The sequence below is a fragment of the Carcharhinus amblyrhynchos genome, chromosome 6, assembly GCF_965287045.1.
Source record: "Carcharhinus amblyrhynchos chromosome 6, sCarAmb.v2.hapA, whole genome shotgun sequence".
In the NCBI taxonomy this organism is placed as follows: domain Eukaryota; kingdom Metazoa; phylum Chordata; class Chondrichthyes; order Carcharhiniformes; family Carcharhinidae; genus Carcharhinus; species Carcharhinus amblyrhynchos.
Window position 1 is genome coordinate 7,088,683 of NC_137329.1, and position 16,856 is coordinate 7,105,538.

General features: G+C 39.5%; 1 protein-coding gene across 3 annotated transcripts in view; it reads right to left on the reverse strand.

The window, feature by feature from the left end:
- Nucleotides 1–16,856, reverse strand: part of ext2 (exostosin glycosyltransferase 2) — a 153,919-nt gene that overhangs the window by 76,285 nt on the left and 60,778 nt on the right. For all 3 annotated transcript variants that reach the window (XM_080189872.1, XM_080189870.1, XM_080189871.1), the window contains 2 exons: nucleotides 15,000–15,139; nucleotides 12,202–12,295 (listed from right to left, as the gene is read on the reverse strand). In XM_080189872.1, coding sequence (XP_080045998.1) covers nucleotides 12,202–12,295; nucleotides 15,000–15,139 — 234 coding nt within the window. The remainder of the gene's footprint in view (nucleotides 1–12,201; nucleotides 12,296–14,999; nucleotides 15,140–16,856) is intronic.

The following is a 16,856-nucleotide window of genomic DNA, read 5'->3' on the forward strand; positions in this document are numbered from 1 at the left end:
GCACTTCACAGACTTAAATGCAGCCATTTAGGTATTCTATAAAATCACAGTGTAATAAAGTGACAGAACTTTGTTTGGGACATTAGCAAAAATGTTCATTGTATTTTAGTAGCATTATTCCTGCAAATTAACCCTTTGCTAATAAGGTGAATACGCAATATGAATCACTCAATCATTTGTGCCGTCAAGGTGGGTTGAAATGTTTCCTCCTCACACAAAATGCCAATGTCAAGATGTCCCGTAAAGTATAAATAGGTTGTGCTGATAGATACCAACCATTTTTCATTCATTCTTCAAATGGACGTTTCTAACCCTGTCACATGATAAATGCATTACACCACTACACTTTGACTTGAGACCGAAACATTTTTCCAAGGCACAATCCACTTGAGGATTTATGAAGTACTGTCAGAACACAATACATCATCAGCAGACATGCAAAATCTGTTTTCAGTCAGGGAGAGAAATTCTTGCAATTCATATTTCTTACTATTCATCTTGCAACTGTTCTTTCCAAGAGCTCCCAATAACCAACAGATTGGCATTAACCTCAACAACTTTCATTCACATATTGTGTTTTAATTTAATCAGTATATTTTTAGGAAGCAATCTAGCACTTCCCATAGCATAGGAGGATACAAGAGTTGTACATTTAAAATGAACACAAAGCAAAAATCTGAATACCTGCTATGAATCAACGATAATCATTAATATGGATATCAATTGGAATGAGAATAGGCAAGCCCCAAACCAAGATAAAAACAAGTGGATGTATTTTGCAAATGTTTTTAAATCCTATTCTAATTCACTTTCTGATGAATTTGTCAAACTGTCAGGTGGCTTACTGGTAAAGTCAAAGATGTACTTTAAAATCTCATTTTATTTGTACTCAACCACTAAGATTTCAAGCATTTAGATCAAACTTGCTAAATTATACTTTGTAATTGAAAGACAATTAGATGGGGCAATGGTACAAAAGCGAAGCACTGCTGATGCTGGAAATCTGAAATAAAAACAGAAAATGCTGAAAAATTCAACAGGTCAGGCAGCATCTGCGTAGAGAAACAGAGGTCAATGACCCTCCATCAGAACTGAGGAAAAATAGAAATGTAATAGGTTTCAAGCAAGGGCAAGGGAGGCAGGGGAGGGTGAAGAAGAACAAACGGGAATGTCCATGATAGGACTGGAGGCAAGACAGATTAAATGATAAAAAATTTCTGGCACAAAAGGCCAAAGGTAGTAGCAATGGGTGCAGAAAAGAAACAGAACCAGCGCAGTGTGAATGGCTGTACAGCAGCAGTTTAAATATACCATGAAGGAGCAAAGAAAGAGATAAGAAAAACCCAAACCAGCAAAACAGTGTCTCCTACCAATGCAAGAAGACCGCTGAGACCTGTCTGCACATGTGTACTTGTCCATGCACAATGCAGAAAACCTAACCTATGGTGCAGAAAGAGGCCATCTGGCCCATCGAGTCTGCACCAACCCTTCCACAGAGCATCCCACCCAGGCCCCTCCTTCTTCCATCCTATCCCGTAACCCTGCATATTCACCATGGCCAATCCACCTAACCTGTACATCTTTGGAGTGTGGAAGGGAACCGGAGCACCCGGAAAAAACCCACGCAGACCACGGAGAGAGCGTGCAAACTCCACACAGACAGTTGGCCAAGACCAGAATCAAACCTGGGTCCCTGGTGCACTGAGGTAGCAGCGATAACCACTGTGCCATCTCATGCTGAACCTTGTCGACAGTAGAAACTAGATGCACAAATTTAAATTGCCACTCAGAATTTGAAGTTAGAAAGAGCATGATTTATATATTTAGTATTCTCATTGCATTGTTTTAAAAATTGAAGATTTTTGTCCTCCTGATGTGGACCTATTGAATCATCCAGGTATAAAGCACCGAGAAACATTAACTGAGGAGGATCCAGAAGGGAGCCAGCCAATGTCCAAACCATTTTAATCATTGTGGCTGTGTCCAGGTGTTTCAGTAACTTCAGAAACAGGAACATAGAAACATGTTCTATAATATTTCAAAAGGAGTTTGAAGTCTCCAGCTTCTAGGTACATCCCCACTTGTTTGAAATGGGTGCATGCCTTAGAAAAAAATAAAGCTAAAGGAAATTACCTAAATGAGAATGGGTATTGTATTTTGTTCTGAATGAAATAGCCCTTTCTGGTTCTAAGATCCGCAAAGAAAATGAGAAACTAAGTATTAAGGATAAGTATCACACTGAGACCAGGGAATGAGTAGAGCTCTGATCTCTGTTGCTCGCAATGGCATCACAGAGTGAAGTAGTACAACTGTAAATGCATCGGGTCAGCAGTAAAATGAAATGAAATGGAGATTAGGAATTACGCCTCAAAGTATTAGGTCGTCTTTGTGGATTGAGATAATGAGATGGATGTGGGAGAACGATTTACATTAAACAATTTATAGCCGGGAATGACTTGTTCCATTTATCCAGTGTTCTAACAATACACTTTTAACGACCCTGGAACCGATGACAGAAACCTGTAGCCTGTTCTCGAAACCCGTTAAAGCTTCTTGTTCTAGCACCGTGCCAGCAACATGCCCCACAAACTTTATACCTTTTCATTTAAAAAGAAAGTCCTGCATTTCCGATTTTCTTTTGTTGTTGTGATTAAAGAGAGAGTGTAAAGAATCTTGACTTTACACAGCTGAGGATGCAAGGAGGAGGAACAGTGTGTCAGATGGAATATTTTGAGTATCAGGACAGAGAGAAGGGAGTATTAGGATGAAGAGACGGGAGTATCAGGACGAAGAGGGAAGTTCAGAAGAGCACTAACCGTACTATTATCAATCAAATGAGGGAGATAAGAAAGATTGCAAAAGAAAGATTGATTGGAGGTTAGAAGTGACCATAAGTACAAGGAGTCAGAGTTCATTCCTACTTCAGATCAGATTTAGAAGTCTATCTGAAGAATGCACAAACTAATTTAGAATTTGCGATTACTATTCATAATAGTCAAAATTGAGGGAGTTTTAATGGCAATAAATCAGATACATAAAATGAATCATAATTGGTAGAAAACAGTGGGAAAAATATACTTGCTGATCATGTTCTGTGGCTACAACAGAGATCAGACAAAGTGAAGTGTTATTAGCCTTGCATTTTGGATTATTGCTAGCCAAGGCACATAGAGGTTGAAGATTCAACAATTTCATTCTAAACTTATGCTCTTGGATACAAGCATGCAAGCCATCAAATTCCTGTCTGCCACTTCAAAAGCAGGATCAGCCATCATAAAATAAATGAGCTGACACCTTCACCAAAATTACCAAGGGATTTTAGATGAGTAGATCAAGGATTCATGTGTTAATACACCACAGGATAACTGCAGGGCCCCCAGAATTTACAAGTAGAGGACCAATGTTTCACAAAGAAAAACAGCTGCAAGCAGACTTGGTAGTACACACATATGTAACTTTGTAAAGTGTTTGAAATATACCTGTATCTAAAACAGACAGAGTTCAAATTCCTTCAGGCCCATTTACAGGACTGAAACGGATGGCACACATGGAGCACATGCCCCAACTGGGAGGGAGACCTGAGGCCAAACAGCCTCAGTAACATTACTTGGGAGAACTGCCAACACCACTCATGCCTCTGCAGACAGCTCACCCATTTTCAAATGATGAACATTGGCTTACTTGCCTTGCAAAAGGCAGCCCAAAAGTAAAGCCTGCAATAGGAAGAGTTGGGGTGGAGCAAACAAAGATTAAAGTTTATTAGTGTGACAAGTAGGCTTACATTAACACTGCAATGAAGTTACTGTAAAAATCCCCCTAGTTGCCATACTCTGGCACCTGTTTGGGTACACTGAGGGAGAATTTACCATGGCCAATGCACCTAACCTGCATGTCTTTGAGTAGGCCTGACCACAAATACAATGGACTTGGAGGAGTACTCCAGTTCCTTTAGCCTGACTCAACAGAAAAATAATTTACATTTTTGTTTAAACTACTTTTCATTAAGGGCTGATGCTGAGGCTGGATCGGCCAATGAAGAATCTCAAGCAGAGCAGGCCAGGCTCCAGCCTCGTTCATCACTTTCTAATGTTGGAAAGTGGGGGGGTTGGCTAAAACAACTACTGGATCACAACAACCATTTCAAGCACTCGCCAGGGTCAGGTTGACTGTCTTTCAGATTTATTTGGCACAGAATGGTGTCTCTCAAAATTGGCTCTTGATGCACCTGTTTTGACACAAGGTTCAGAAATCTATCTTTTCCTCACTCGCTTTATTCTCATTAAGCAAAGGAAAGACCCTTCAGCTTTGCTCTCATCTTAGCATTTGTTCGCCTATAAGCACCTTGGATTTATGCTGTTCTATTTTACACTTTTAGGCTTTAAACATCCAAGTAGCTCATTTCAATAAAGTGGAAGTAATTTCCATTTTGTTTTCCCTGGCTTGTCAACACTTTCATTTTGATTGCTACCAAACAGATTAATCAGAAGTTATTGTTACAAGCTAAAGGAATAACACAAGTGTTGATGCTGGCTTTTATCACTACCACAAGTGTCTGACACACCCAAGGTAGGGTTCCTTGCTCGCCAAAAATCTAATTGCTATTCTGCATAGGCCTGATATTAAACCTTAATCAACATTGCTACCTAGTGTCCCCTCAGCGTTTCACAATGGGCTTCTGGGGATCTGTTTTGCAAATTCATTACATAACAAGCAAATTGAACTGGTTGTCAGGTTCGAACCGAGGCATTCTGGGCCTTTAAAAATTAAATTCTCCATTGTCAAAGTGGCTTCAGACCTCCTGATCTCTGTCACATCCTTCAGCCCTAATACCCTCCTAAATCCATGCATTCCTCACACGCTAGACTCCAGTTCCTCTCCTTCACTTTCCCATCACACTCATGCAGCCAAAACTTCAGCTGTCCACATATCCATTTCTGAACTTCTCAGTCTCTCATTTGGTTTCTCTCCTTCCTTAAGACTCTCCTTGAAATGTAGTTCTTTGACCAAGGTGGTTAGCACTGCTGCCTCACAGCGCCAGGGTTCAATTCCTGGCTTGGGATACTGTCAGTGCAGAATCTGCACATCTTCCCTGTGTTTGCATGGGTTTCCTCCCAGAGCTCCGGTTTCTTCCCACAGTCCAAAAGGCATGCTGGTTAGGTGCATTGGCCATGCTAAATTCTCCCTCAGTGTACCTGAACAGGTGCCAGAGTGTGGCGACTAGGGGATTTTCACAGTAACTTCACTGCAGTGTTAATGTAAGCCTACTTGTGACACGAATACACTTCAAACTTTGAGGAAATCACTTGTTCTAATATCATCTTCTTTGGCTAAGTATCAACATACATGCAAAATAACTCGGGACATTTTCCTACATTAAAAGTGCTATATGAACACAAGTTCTGGTTTTCACCGCCCTGCAAGGGACAAACACAGGAGCACTGTAAGTGAGAAGATCTACTTAAGTGAACTGATATAAAACTGTTGAGTGAGAAAATTATATTGAAGCTTTGAATTGTAACAGAGAATTATATATTGGTATGTTAATCTGCCAGATACACGTTCATTCTGCACGTTTCTTGGTTTTGTTTTTGTTGAGGGGTGATCTTCCTCAGCATTGTTCACAATCCCCATTTTGGTGTCATCTGTAAATTTCAACACATACAGGGTGCAGTGATTAGCACTGCTACTTCACAGTGCTAGGAACGCGCGTTCAATTCCTGGCTTGGGTCACTGTCTGTGCGGAATCTGCACATTCTCCCCATGTTTGCATGGGTTTCCTCCCACAGTTCGACAGATGTGCTGACTAGGTGCATTGGTCATGCTAATTTCTCCCGCAGTGTACCTGAACAGGTGCTGGAGTGTGATGGCTCGGGGATTTTCACAGTAACTTCTTTGCAGTGCTAATGTAAGACTATTTGTGACTAATAAATAAACTTTACTTTACATTAGACAAAGCTAGATCAGTAGGTGCGAGAGAAATGAAGAGAAGGATGGGAGAAGGCACATGTGGAACATAAACACCAGCAGACCAGCTCAGTTCAGTTTCATAGTCTCAAGTCAATGGCAGACATCGGTCCTATTCAGCTGCAGCGTTCAAAGTCTTTCTGAGGCTAGCAAACTTGTCCCAAATGTATGATCTATCCATTGCTAAGTCTTTCATAGTAGAATGACACTGGAATATGTTAGATATACACCGATAAGTTTTTCAAGCACACCAATAATATTACTCTGAAGATTAGAAACAGATGGGCAACCTCAAAGAAGGAAGGTACAAAATATGTAATTCGCAAACACCTTTGCATCTGTTGCCCATGGAGACCAAACTAAGCCAATATGGTACAAATTATTCTGTAGTAAAGCATATCCAGTAAAACTGTAATTACTGTACTGTACCACTGGAAAGCATACTTACAAATTCTACAGGTTAACAACCAACTAATCTTTTGTCCTGACAGTCAAAAAAAAACTTTAATGCAAATTGAGCAGTTATAAAATCAGCCAAAAATTGAAACATTTTGGGTTTTTGCATTTTGTTCTAAAATTGTGAGAAAAAAAAACTTTGGCTGAAAGTTAACTGTTCGAGAAGATTCCAGCCATTTGATCTCACATCTGGCTGGTCTCTTTCACCAAGACTTTTTAAACAAATGGCATAATCCACATAATGGTATAGGGAGTGGCATGGTGGTAGTGGTTAGCACTGTTGCCTCACAGCACCAGGGACCTGGGTACGATTCCTGCCTTGGGGCACTGTCTGCAAAGAGTCTGCATTTCTTCCCGTGTCTGTGTGAGTTTCCTCCAGGTGTTCTGGTTTCCTCCTACGGTCCAAAGATGTGCTGGTTAAGTGCATTGGCCATGCTAAATTCTCCCTCAGTGTACCAGAATAGGCACTGGAATGTGGCTTTTCACAGTAATTTAATTGCAGTGTTAATGTAAGCTTAAAAGCAAATTACTGCAGATGCTGGAATCTGAAACCAAGAGAAAATGCTGGAAAATCTCAGCAGGTCTGGCAGCATCTGTATGGGAAGAAATGAGCTGATGTTTTGAGTCCGGATGATTCTTTGACAAAGGGTCATGTGGACTCAAAACAGCAGCTTTTTTCTCTCCTTACCAATGTTGCCAGACCTGAGATTTTCCAGCAGTTTCCCTTTTGGTTAATATAAACCTACTTGTGACACTAATAAATAAACTGAAAACCACATTTTTAAACAAACTTTTATATTCTCTTAAAGGCCAAAAAAATCCCTTTTTTTTGTAGATATTAGAGTATACACACACACTTTCTCAAAAGCACAATATAACTTTTTTAGGGGATGCACATTTTCCAAATCCAAACATCAATATAATGATTTTTGTAGATGCATTTCTTGCCAAAGGCACAAAAATGTTGAGATGCAACATAAAAGCACATTAGGGAGAATCCGGACAAAGAAGAAACAGGAGAAAATGAGAACCCCTTACAACGAGGGAAGTAAAGTTAAAGAAGAAAGGCTATCCTGGCTCTTCCTGGAAGTCATCACACAGAACATATACTTCCTTTCCTGGTCAGAGGCAGTATTTGTCATGAGGATGTTAAAAGATGACAATGCCATTTAAAAATGAATCTCAGAAACAAACCCAATACATCTATTTTCCTCCTGCTTTTCATAAATTGAAAGTTCAACAATAGAAAAAGTACAATCTTCCTTCATTAAATAAATGTGTGTACGATTTCAAACACCGCTCAAAGGAATACTAAGAATGAGATGATCAATCTGACAGTTACAATTTTTTTTTGTCTTTCCTCTCAATTTGCTTACAAGACCAACACAAAACATCAGTGGACCAGATTTTACTAACAAAATAACAGTGAGGCTAATAGCAGTCTATATTATTTATATCGAAGTGACATCATATCAGGCAAGGAGCAAGTGTACAGTTGTAACTAACAAAAGGTGGCTGTTTGAATTGTGTTATTCCATCATTAACTTTATGAAAAAGATTTCACGCTGACTCTTTCACACTGGTGTGACATTGTTTAGTTTTGGCAGTAGAAAGTAACTCACCTCAGAAAATTAAATATTGTCATTATAAAAGTAACCATCTTTTTAATGACGGTAGTCAACAATTTCAAGTTGACTTACTTCTCTAGCGCTGTACTTGTTAGCTCTGTTTCTTCAGATATTAATGGCTGGAGTTTTTTAAAAAGTCACTATTAAAATTGAAAACGTTTTCATTGGTTTGAGTCGGGAAAAAAAGAAACAATTAACTTTCTCTTTCTTGTCTGAACTTTGCAACAGGGCTCATAAGGCACTGAAATCTCACATCAGCAAGACCGGAAGATCATACTGGCATGAAAGGCTGGAAAATTCCAGTCTCTGTTCCTGATTTATTATGGAATTCACCCACATTAATTTGGACTTTCTTCTCAGTTCCTGCACTATTAATTTCATAATCCTTCAACATGATTGGGCAAAAGATACACAGTTGGTCGTCTCACTCCCTCGGGTCCCAAATACCCCCTTTCCCTTGCTGCATTGCTATCAGTACACACTTTCAAAAATCTATCTGAAAGATGCAGGGGCAAGTCTAACTGAGGGACGATGCTTCCAACAAAATCTAGCTCAATTTCTCTAAATTGGAAAAGCTAAAAACATACAGCAGACCAATGAGCATCTGTGGAAACAACAAAGTTAACGGTTCAAGCACAGAGTCTTTAGCAGAAGTGAAACACAACATACAGGGATGAGTTTAAAGAGGCAAGGTGAAATGAACAGAAAAACAAAAACCCCAAAGGAGGCATCAATGAAAAAATGTATGGAATTATTACCACTAAGTAACATACAGAGAGACATTAAACAAATAAAAGATGTCTAAATACTCAAGGAAGGGACACCTTTAAAGCAAATGCTAGAACGTAAGAGATTGATGAGATGGAAACTGGGTGAGGCATGAACTGCAAGTTTGCAACTATCTTCTCAATTTCTTCAGATGGCCAAGCTTCCTTTGCTTCCGTAATGCCCTTTCCCTTTAATGTTTTTGATTATTTCTTCAGAGATTATCTGTTGCATCATTCTACCGACACCTCCTGTGGTCTCGTTAACTTCCCACTTTTCATTTAACACGCCCGCTCATCTCCTATTTTCAGATCTATTTTCAGGCTATGCTTGCGAATAGTATACTGTCCTTTTTTACTGATCCTGACTGATCTGTTGCACATTTCCAGCTTCTTTACTGTTTTTGTTTTAGACTTCTTATTTCTGCAACACTTGCATTTTAATATCTCTTGACCTTATATTGAGTATTTTATGTATTTTGTTTAATTTCAGACCAGGCAGTGTGTGATCTTGCAGTGTGCATTTTTTGGCAATTTTACCTTCAATTGACAGCAGCCTTTAAGAATAACCATTTAGCTGATCACTACTTTCTGCAAAAATGATGTTGATGGTTAATAAGAGTTGTGCTTAAAAATACAAGGAAATCTGTGAACATTTCAGGCCCTTCAAAACTTCTCTTCAGGTGCTGACACTGCCTGAAAGCCAGCACACATCTCAAGCTTTGAATCTGTCATTAAATGACAATTCTGCTGCTCTAAAAGCTGAGATGTGGTCCAAAAATGCTGAACAATATACTCCAGCTGCCCATGGCACCACAGATATACAAACAACTAGTGAAACGCAGCTGGCAAATGAAACAGTAAGAGGGGCCCTTGCTCATTTGGGCTTATTTACTTTAGTGAACAGCAGAAGAGAGAGAAAATAATCTTAAGTGGAGGACCATGCTACACCATGCGCTTTTAAAAAGGAAACATCACATAACATGTCTGCTTTAAAAAAATTATAAAGTTAGACAAGGATTTATATAGCCCCTTTCACCACCACTGGATCTGACAAAGAGCTTTACAACTTCTGAAGTGTAGTTACTGTTGTAATGTAGACATGTTTCAGGAACCTCTTCAGGTTCAACTGAATAAAGTGTCAATGCAAATTTTAAGACCCTGGCTTGTTACGAGATAAATGTCAGCTTGTTTCAGTGGTCGCATTCCAAACTCTGAATCAGAAGATTGACAGACTATGGGCTTGAGCATTTGATCTGATATTTTTCTATGGTATTGAGTGAGAGCTGCACCTTTTGAGGTCCCATCATACTGATGAATCATAGAATCCATATAGTGCAGGAGGCCTTTTGACCCATTGAGGTTACACCAACAATAATCCCACCCAGACCCTATCCCCACATAATTATCCGGCTAGTCCCCCTGACACAAAGGGACAATTTAGCATAGCCAGTCAAACTAACCTGTACATCTTTGGACTGTGGGAACCAACCGGAGCACCCAGAGGAAATCCATGCAGACACAGGAAGAACGTGCAAACTCCATACAGTCACCTGAAGCCAGAATTGAACCAGGGTCCCTGGAGCTGTGAAACTGCACTGCTAACCACTGTTCCACCATGCTGCCCATGAAAACATGTTAAAGTGAGGCCCTGCCCGCTCCATAGGCACATATAAACAATCTTGTGCTATCACAAAAGGGACACAGGGGCAACCGTGGTCCTAATTTTTCCCTCAACACCAAAAAAAATTGCTCTTTACGGTCTTTTGCTGCATTTATTTGCTGACTTATTTGCCGACATAACAACAAAGTAAAAAGTTAATTTATTAGTCACAAGTAGGCTTACATTCACATTGTAATGAAGTTACTGTGAAAATCCCTTAGTTGCCACACTCCGGTGCCTGTTCAGATACACTGAGGCAGAATTTAGCACAGTCAATCAACCTAACCTGCACATTTTGAAATGTGGGAGGAAACCGGCATGCCCGGAGGAAATCCACGCAGACATGGGGAGAACGTGCAAATTCCAGACAGGCAATGACCCAAGCTGGAATCTAACCTAAGTCGCTGGCGTTGTGAGGCAACTATGCTAATCACTGTGCCACCGTACCATAGTCAGTCACTGCATTTCAAGGAACAACCTTCTAAGTGATTTAGGATATCTTGACATTGTGACAAAGTCTTAGATAAATGAAAGTTAATTCTTCTGAATCAAAAAACAAAAAAGGAGTGGAAAGTGAAAAGCAAAATGCTGGAGACGCTGGGATCTGAAACAAAAACAGGAAATGCTGGAAAATCTCAGGTGGCCTGACTGCATCTGTGATTTGATTTGATTTGATTTATTATTCACATGTATTAGTACACAGTGAAAAGTATTATTTCTTGCACGCTATACAGACAAAACATACCGTTCATAGAGAAGGAAACGAGAGAGTGCAGAATGTAGTGTTACAGTCATAGCTAGAGTGTAGAGAAAGATCAACTTAATGCAAGGTAAGCCCTTTCAAAAGTCAGGCAGCAACAGGAAAGAAGCTGTTCTTGAGTCGGTTGGTACATGACTTCAGACTTTTGTATCTTTTTCCCGAAGGAAGAAAGTGGAAGAGAGAATGTCCAGGGTACATGGGGTCCTTAATTATGCTGGCTGCTTTGCTGAGGCAGCAGACTTCAGACTTTTGTATCTTTTTCCCGAAGGAAGAAAGTGGAAGAGAGAATGTCCAGGGTACATGGGGTCCTTAATTATGCTGGCTGCTTTGCCGAGGCAGCAGGAAGTGTAGACAGCGTCAATGGATGGGAGGCTGGTTTGCGTGATGGATTGGGCTACATTCAGACCAAGAATAGGGCTAATGTTTCAGGTCAGGTTGACCTTTCCTCAGAGCTGTTTTATGTGAAGCACTGTTTGACTTGAAAAGAGTGCTTGGGTCCTGGAATGGTGAGCAGGAGGAGGTGAAGGGACAGGTGTTGCACCTTCTACAAGTGGGAAATACTCCTTCTGTGAAGCTAATGCTGTACAACAATGTTTGTAAGACTAAAGATTATTCCATCATAATTAAACAAGGTTATTCTATGCTTTAAAGTACTAGAAATGAGGGTGTAGTGCACAAACAAAACTTATCATGCAAGTAAAATTGGAATATTTCTGTATTTGTCCTCAAATTTGGGAGAATATTTTATATCACCCACACATTTTATTCACCTATTTATACGCACACATTTTCCAATTATCATTTAAAGTTGGATTTCAATTTTATGTGTATCAAGTGCTTGTCATTTAGCAAAAATAAAAATTGATAGCCAATGATCAGAAGAGATATTGTAACCAATAAAAGATTTATATGCAAATGTAATTTCAACTGACATCATCTTTAGCCAATATATTCACTTTGCCATACCCGTTTTTGCATGTCTTCAATTTGTTGCTGAGGAATTGTCTTTAGAATACTGTACATTTCCGAAAGCTTTTCTTCAGGTATGACCACACAGGCTCTGGAAAATGTACACAGAGAAAGTAATGATTAGGTTTACACAAATGAATATGGAAGTATTATCCCAATTTTCCTTTTTCGCTTCTGACACCATAAATATGTGCTGGGTGTATGACTGCATGGAAACCAGCAGTATTGTAACACTGGCAACAAGCAAATCCTCACACGTGAAGCATTTGCATCAACTGTTTATATCTGCAATATAATTAGGCAAGCATCAAATCATGACTGAAAACAGACTTGCATATGCATTAATATCACTGAGAACTGGGAGTCTTCTCATTCAGCTCCAGCTATTTTTGATTTGTTAAAACTTTAAACTTTAAAATCTTTAACTTTGAACTTTAAACCTTTTAGACTTTAAAACTTTGATCCTCATGTCTTCAGAATGTCACCAAGTGCAATACAGCCAGTGAAGTACTCTTGAAACACTGCTGTTATGTTTGGAAATGCACAATGGTTAGCACTACTGCCTCACTGCGCCAGGGACCCGGGTTTGATTCCTGGCTTGGGTCACTGTCTGTGCGGAGTCTGTCTGTGCGGAACTCCGTGTCTCCGTGGGTTTCCTCCGGGTTCTCCGGTTTCTTCCCACAGTCAGAAAGGAATGCTGGTTAGGTGCACTGGCCCTGCCAAATTCTCCCTCAGTGTACCCAAACTGGTGCCAGAGTGTGGCGACAAGGGGATTTTCAGAGTAACTTCATTGCAGTGTGAATGTAAGCCTACTTTTTGACACTTATAAATAAACTTTAAAAACTAAACAAAGTCCTAATGGATAATTTAGTCATAGCCAGACAAACAAAAGGAAACTGAGCAGCTGTGTGTGTACAGTACATAGTTTTCTGTAAATAAACTCTATGAATATATCTATACACACTAGGGGCTCCCTGAGCCTTAGTCTTGCCAACCTGCAGTTGAAAAATCGCAGTAACTGCAGTTAATTCCTGAGGAGTGAGTTTACACTCTTAATAGGAAATGCAATTTCAATTGGTTATTTTGTTTCTAGACTGTTAAATGGTAAAGAGATTCTATGCACTTGGTCAACTAGGGGAAGAAAAAAAATCCTCCTACATGAAAGTAAGCAATGACCATTAGCAGACTATAATATTCAAACATACAAAACAGCTCAGCTGCTCAAAACCCTGATATCCTGCTATAGTAATAAGAATTCTGGGCTGATTCCAACCTCCCCCTTCCCCGTTTGGAGAACATGAAGCGGATTCTGCTGTTCCCACCTACACCAGGGCTGAGATCAGCAACAACAAACATAGGACCATGGACTGAGCCTGGAATCTTGCCGTGTGCATGACTCAATACCACAAAATTCCCTGGATTATCAATAGTGTTTTATGGACAACTGTAAAAAGACACAAAACCAAGCATACTGCTTTTGTTGCACATTTCTGGTTTTGGCATAAAGTGGCTTTGAATTTTAAAAAAGTTAACACGATTTAATAAAACAAATTCCTTTTTAGAATCCAATTTGAATCTGCGTAAAGAGACTTTGAAAGGATTTCTGAAACACTTAGCAATTGGACATTTTTCAGATTCACTTTCAATAGTGAATGAAATCAACCTAAACCATGGAAGGTCTGAGAAATGATGTGGAGATGCAGGCGTTGGACTGGGGTAAACACAGCAAGAAGTCTCACAACACCAAGTTAAAGTCTTCGACTTTAACCTGGTGTCGTGAGACTTCTGTCTGAGAAATAACAGGTAAACTTCAACAGTTCAATCACAAAATCAAAAATCATTTTCTGGTTCATGTACAAATCAAAAATCCAAACAAATTAAAAAAAAATCAAAATCACAAAATCTTACAGGAGGCCGCATTTAGCCCATCATTTTGCACTGAAAGAGCTGCCCAATTTAGCTTAATGACGAAACCTTGTTCATTTTAAAAGAAATTAATGTATGCTCGTGCAAAGATTTAAAACTCAAAGAGCTTATACACTCCAACGGCAGAAAAGAAAAATCAACACCCAAATATCAGTATGCTCGCCTATAGTTAGTGGGGGGAGGGGACAGCATGCAAGAAAGAGAGGAAATTAAAATCAAGTACCACACAGTTAATGGATATCATAATTCATTACAGAAACAGATTAGAGAAGCTAATTTAATTTAAAATCAAACTCAATTTTCAGAAAGGCTTAAATTCAGTTTGAGTAACGCTTCACCCATCATGAATTCTCTGCCATTTAGAATCTTCAAATATTCGAAAACATAAAATCTTATCATCTTTTGATCAACTGTTGCACAATGATATGTGGTTAGCACTGCTGTCTCAAAGCACCAGGGACCCAGGTTCAATTCTGAACTCAGCTGACTGCCTGTGCAGAGTCTGCACATTCTCCTTGTATCTGTGTGGGTTTCCTCTGGGTGCTCCAGTTTCCTCCCACATTCCAAAGATGCGCAGGTTAGATGGATTGGCTATGCTAAATTTCCCGTTAATGTCAGGGGATTAAGCGGATAAATACATGGGGTTACGGGAATGGGAACTGGGTGGAATTATTGTCTGTGCAGCCTTGATGGAACAAATGGCCTCCTTCTGCACTGTAGATTCCATGATTCAATACTTCATAAATTACAGTTCACGGTACAAGTTGTGACAAATTCAGTAAGCAAAACAGTTCAGACAGCAAAAAATGATTTTGTACAAGTAGCTTTATGCAGTAGGTCTGCTGGAGAAATTCCAAGACATTGCATACCTTTTCCAGTCTAGTACTTCTGAAAACGGGAGGATGTAAGAATCCCCAACAATCACAGGAATGCAGCCTGCTTGAAGGACATCACTTAGGATAGCTTGCCCAAGGCGTGCTCCACGCAACACAATGCAAAATGTGGCATCCTGTCATCAAAGAGAGGTAACACGTTATTTGTACAGTCTCACCAGGGCTTTAGAAGCTATAGGTGTGGCATAAAGTTCATCATTTTGATTTGATTTGATTTATTATTGTCACATGTATTAACAAATAGTGAAAAGTATTGTTTCTTGTGCGCTTTACAGACAAAGCATACCGTTCATAGAACACAGAACATTACAGCGCAGTACAGGCTCTTCGGCCCTCGATGTTGCGCCGATCTGTGAAACCAATCTAAAGCCCATCTAACCTACACTATTCCAATATCATCCATATGATTATCCAATGACCATTTAAATGCCCTTAATGTTGGCAACATTAAGGTTACCAACATTAAGGGCAACCTATGTTGCCAACAGCTATGGTTCATAGAGAAGAAAATGAGAGAGCGCAGAATGTAGTGTTAGAGTCATAGCTAGGATGCAGAGAAAGAGTTTAAAAGAGTTAGAATAAAGTTTGAGAAGCATAGAACGAGACTAAAAGATAGAATTAGAAAGTATACTGGGCATAGCTTGCAAGAAGTCTACTCGTTCTGGCACCATCTTGAGAAAAATCATCATTGTTCAATACATAAATTAGAGAAATGTGAAAAACCTGGAAAATACAGCATAAAAGTCAAATGTAAAGGAAGTGGGAAGATTGTCCTACTCTTCAGCTCATCTTCTGCAAGAGATCCTTTACCCACCGTGACAAGACTTTATAGAACTTCCAATCTTTTGTTACTCATTAATCTCCCTGCCTTTGAATGGCTTCTTAACATTATCTTTTTGGAAGACTTTGGTCACATCTCTTGTGATGGGAGACCTCTCCCTATCACAGCTCACTTCATTCTCTCAATGTCCTGCAACCCATTTTTTTCTTATATTAAATGCTGCTGCATAAATAAAATTAGGTATTGCCAAATTTTGTTTATAACACTCCTGTGAAATGTTTTGTGCTGTTTCATTGCATTAACCTAGATTGAGGGCTATTGGGGAGAGGTGAATAGGAGTGAATAAAATATACAGCAACCTGGAATGATCACAAGTGAATAACTCATAGAAAGAATCAGATGGTATCACGGACCACTGAAGAACAGCTTGAAACTAAAATAATTAAGCAGCTCCAATATGGCAGTAGCTTCATTATTGCAACATTAAGTTTAGATACAAGTATACAAGTAGTAGAATTCTTTGAAATGTAATAATTTACCATGAAACACCAGTTGTCCACACTGACAAATGAAGGAGAAAAGCTGCCAGATGGAAGTTTATAGACTCTGGACAGAGTTGATAACACTGCATATCTGGACAACAACTAGTATTTATTTAAAATGTCTTGCGTTTCTCCGCAGCCTTTCACAACTTAGAATGTCGCAACATGCTCCACAACCAGTGAAGGGCAGCCACTTTTTAAAATTTATTCATGGGATTTGGGTGTTGCTGACTGGCCAGCACTTATTGTCCAACCCTAGTCACCCGTGAACTGAGTGGTCTGCTAGACCATTTCAGACGGCAGTTGAGTGTCAACCACATTGCTGTGACTCTGGAGTCACATGTAGGCCAGACCAGATAAGGACAGCAGATTTCCTTCCCTAAAGGACATTACTGTACCAGGTGGGTGTTTCCCAAAATCGACAACGATTTCACGGTCATCGGTAGATTCTTAATCCCAGATTTTTTTTTATGAGTTCAAATTTCACCGTTTGCCATGGCAGAATTCAAA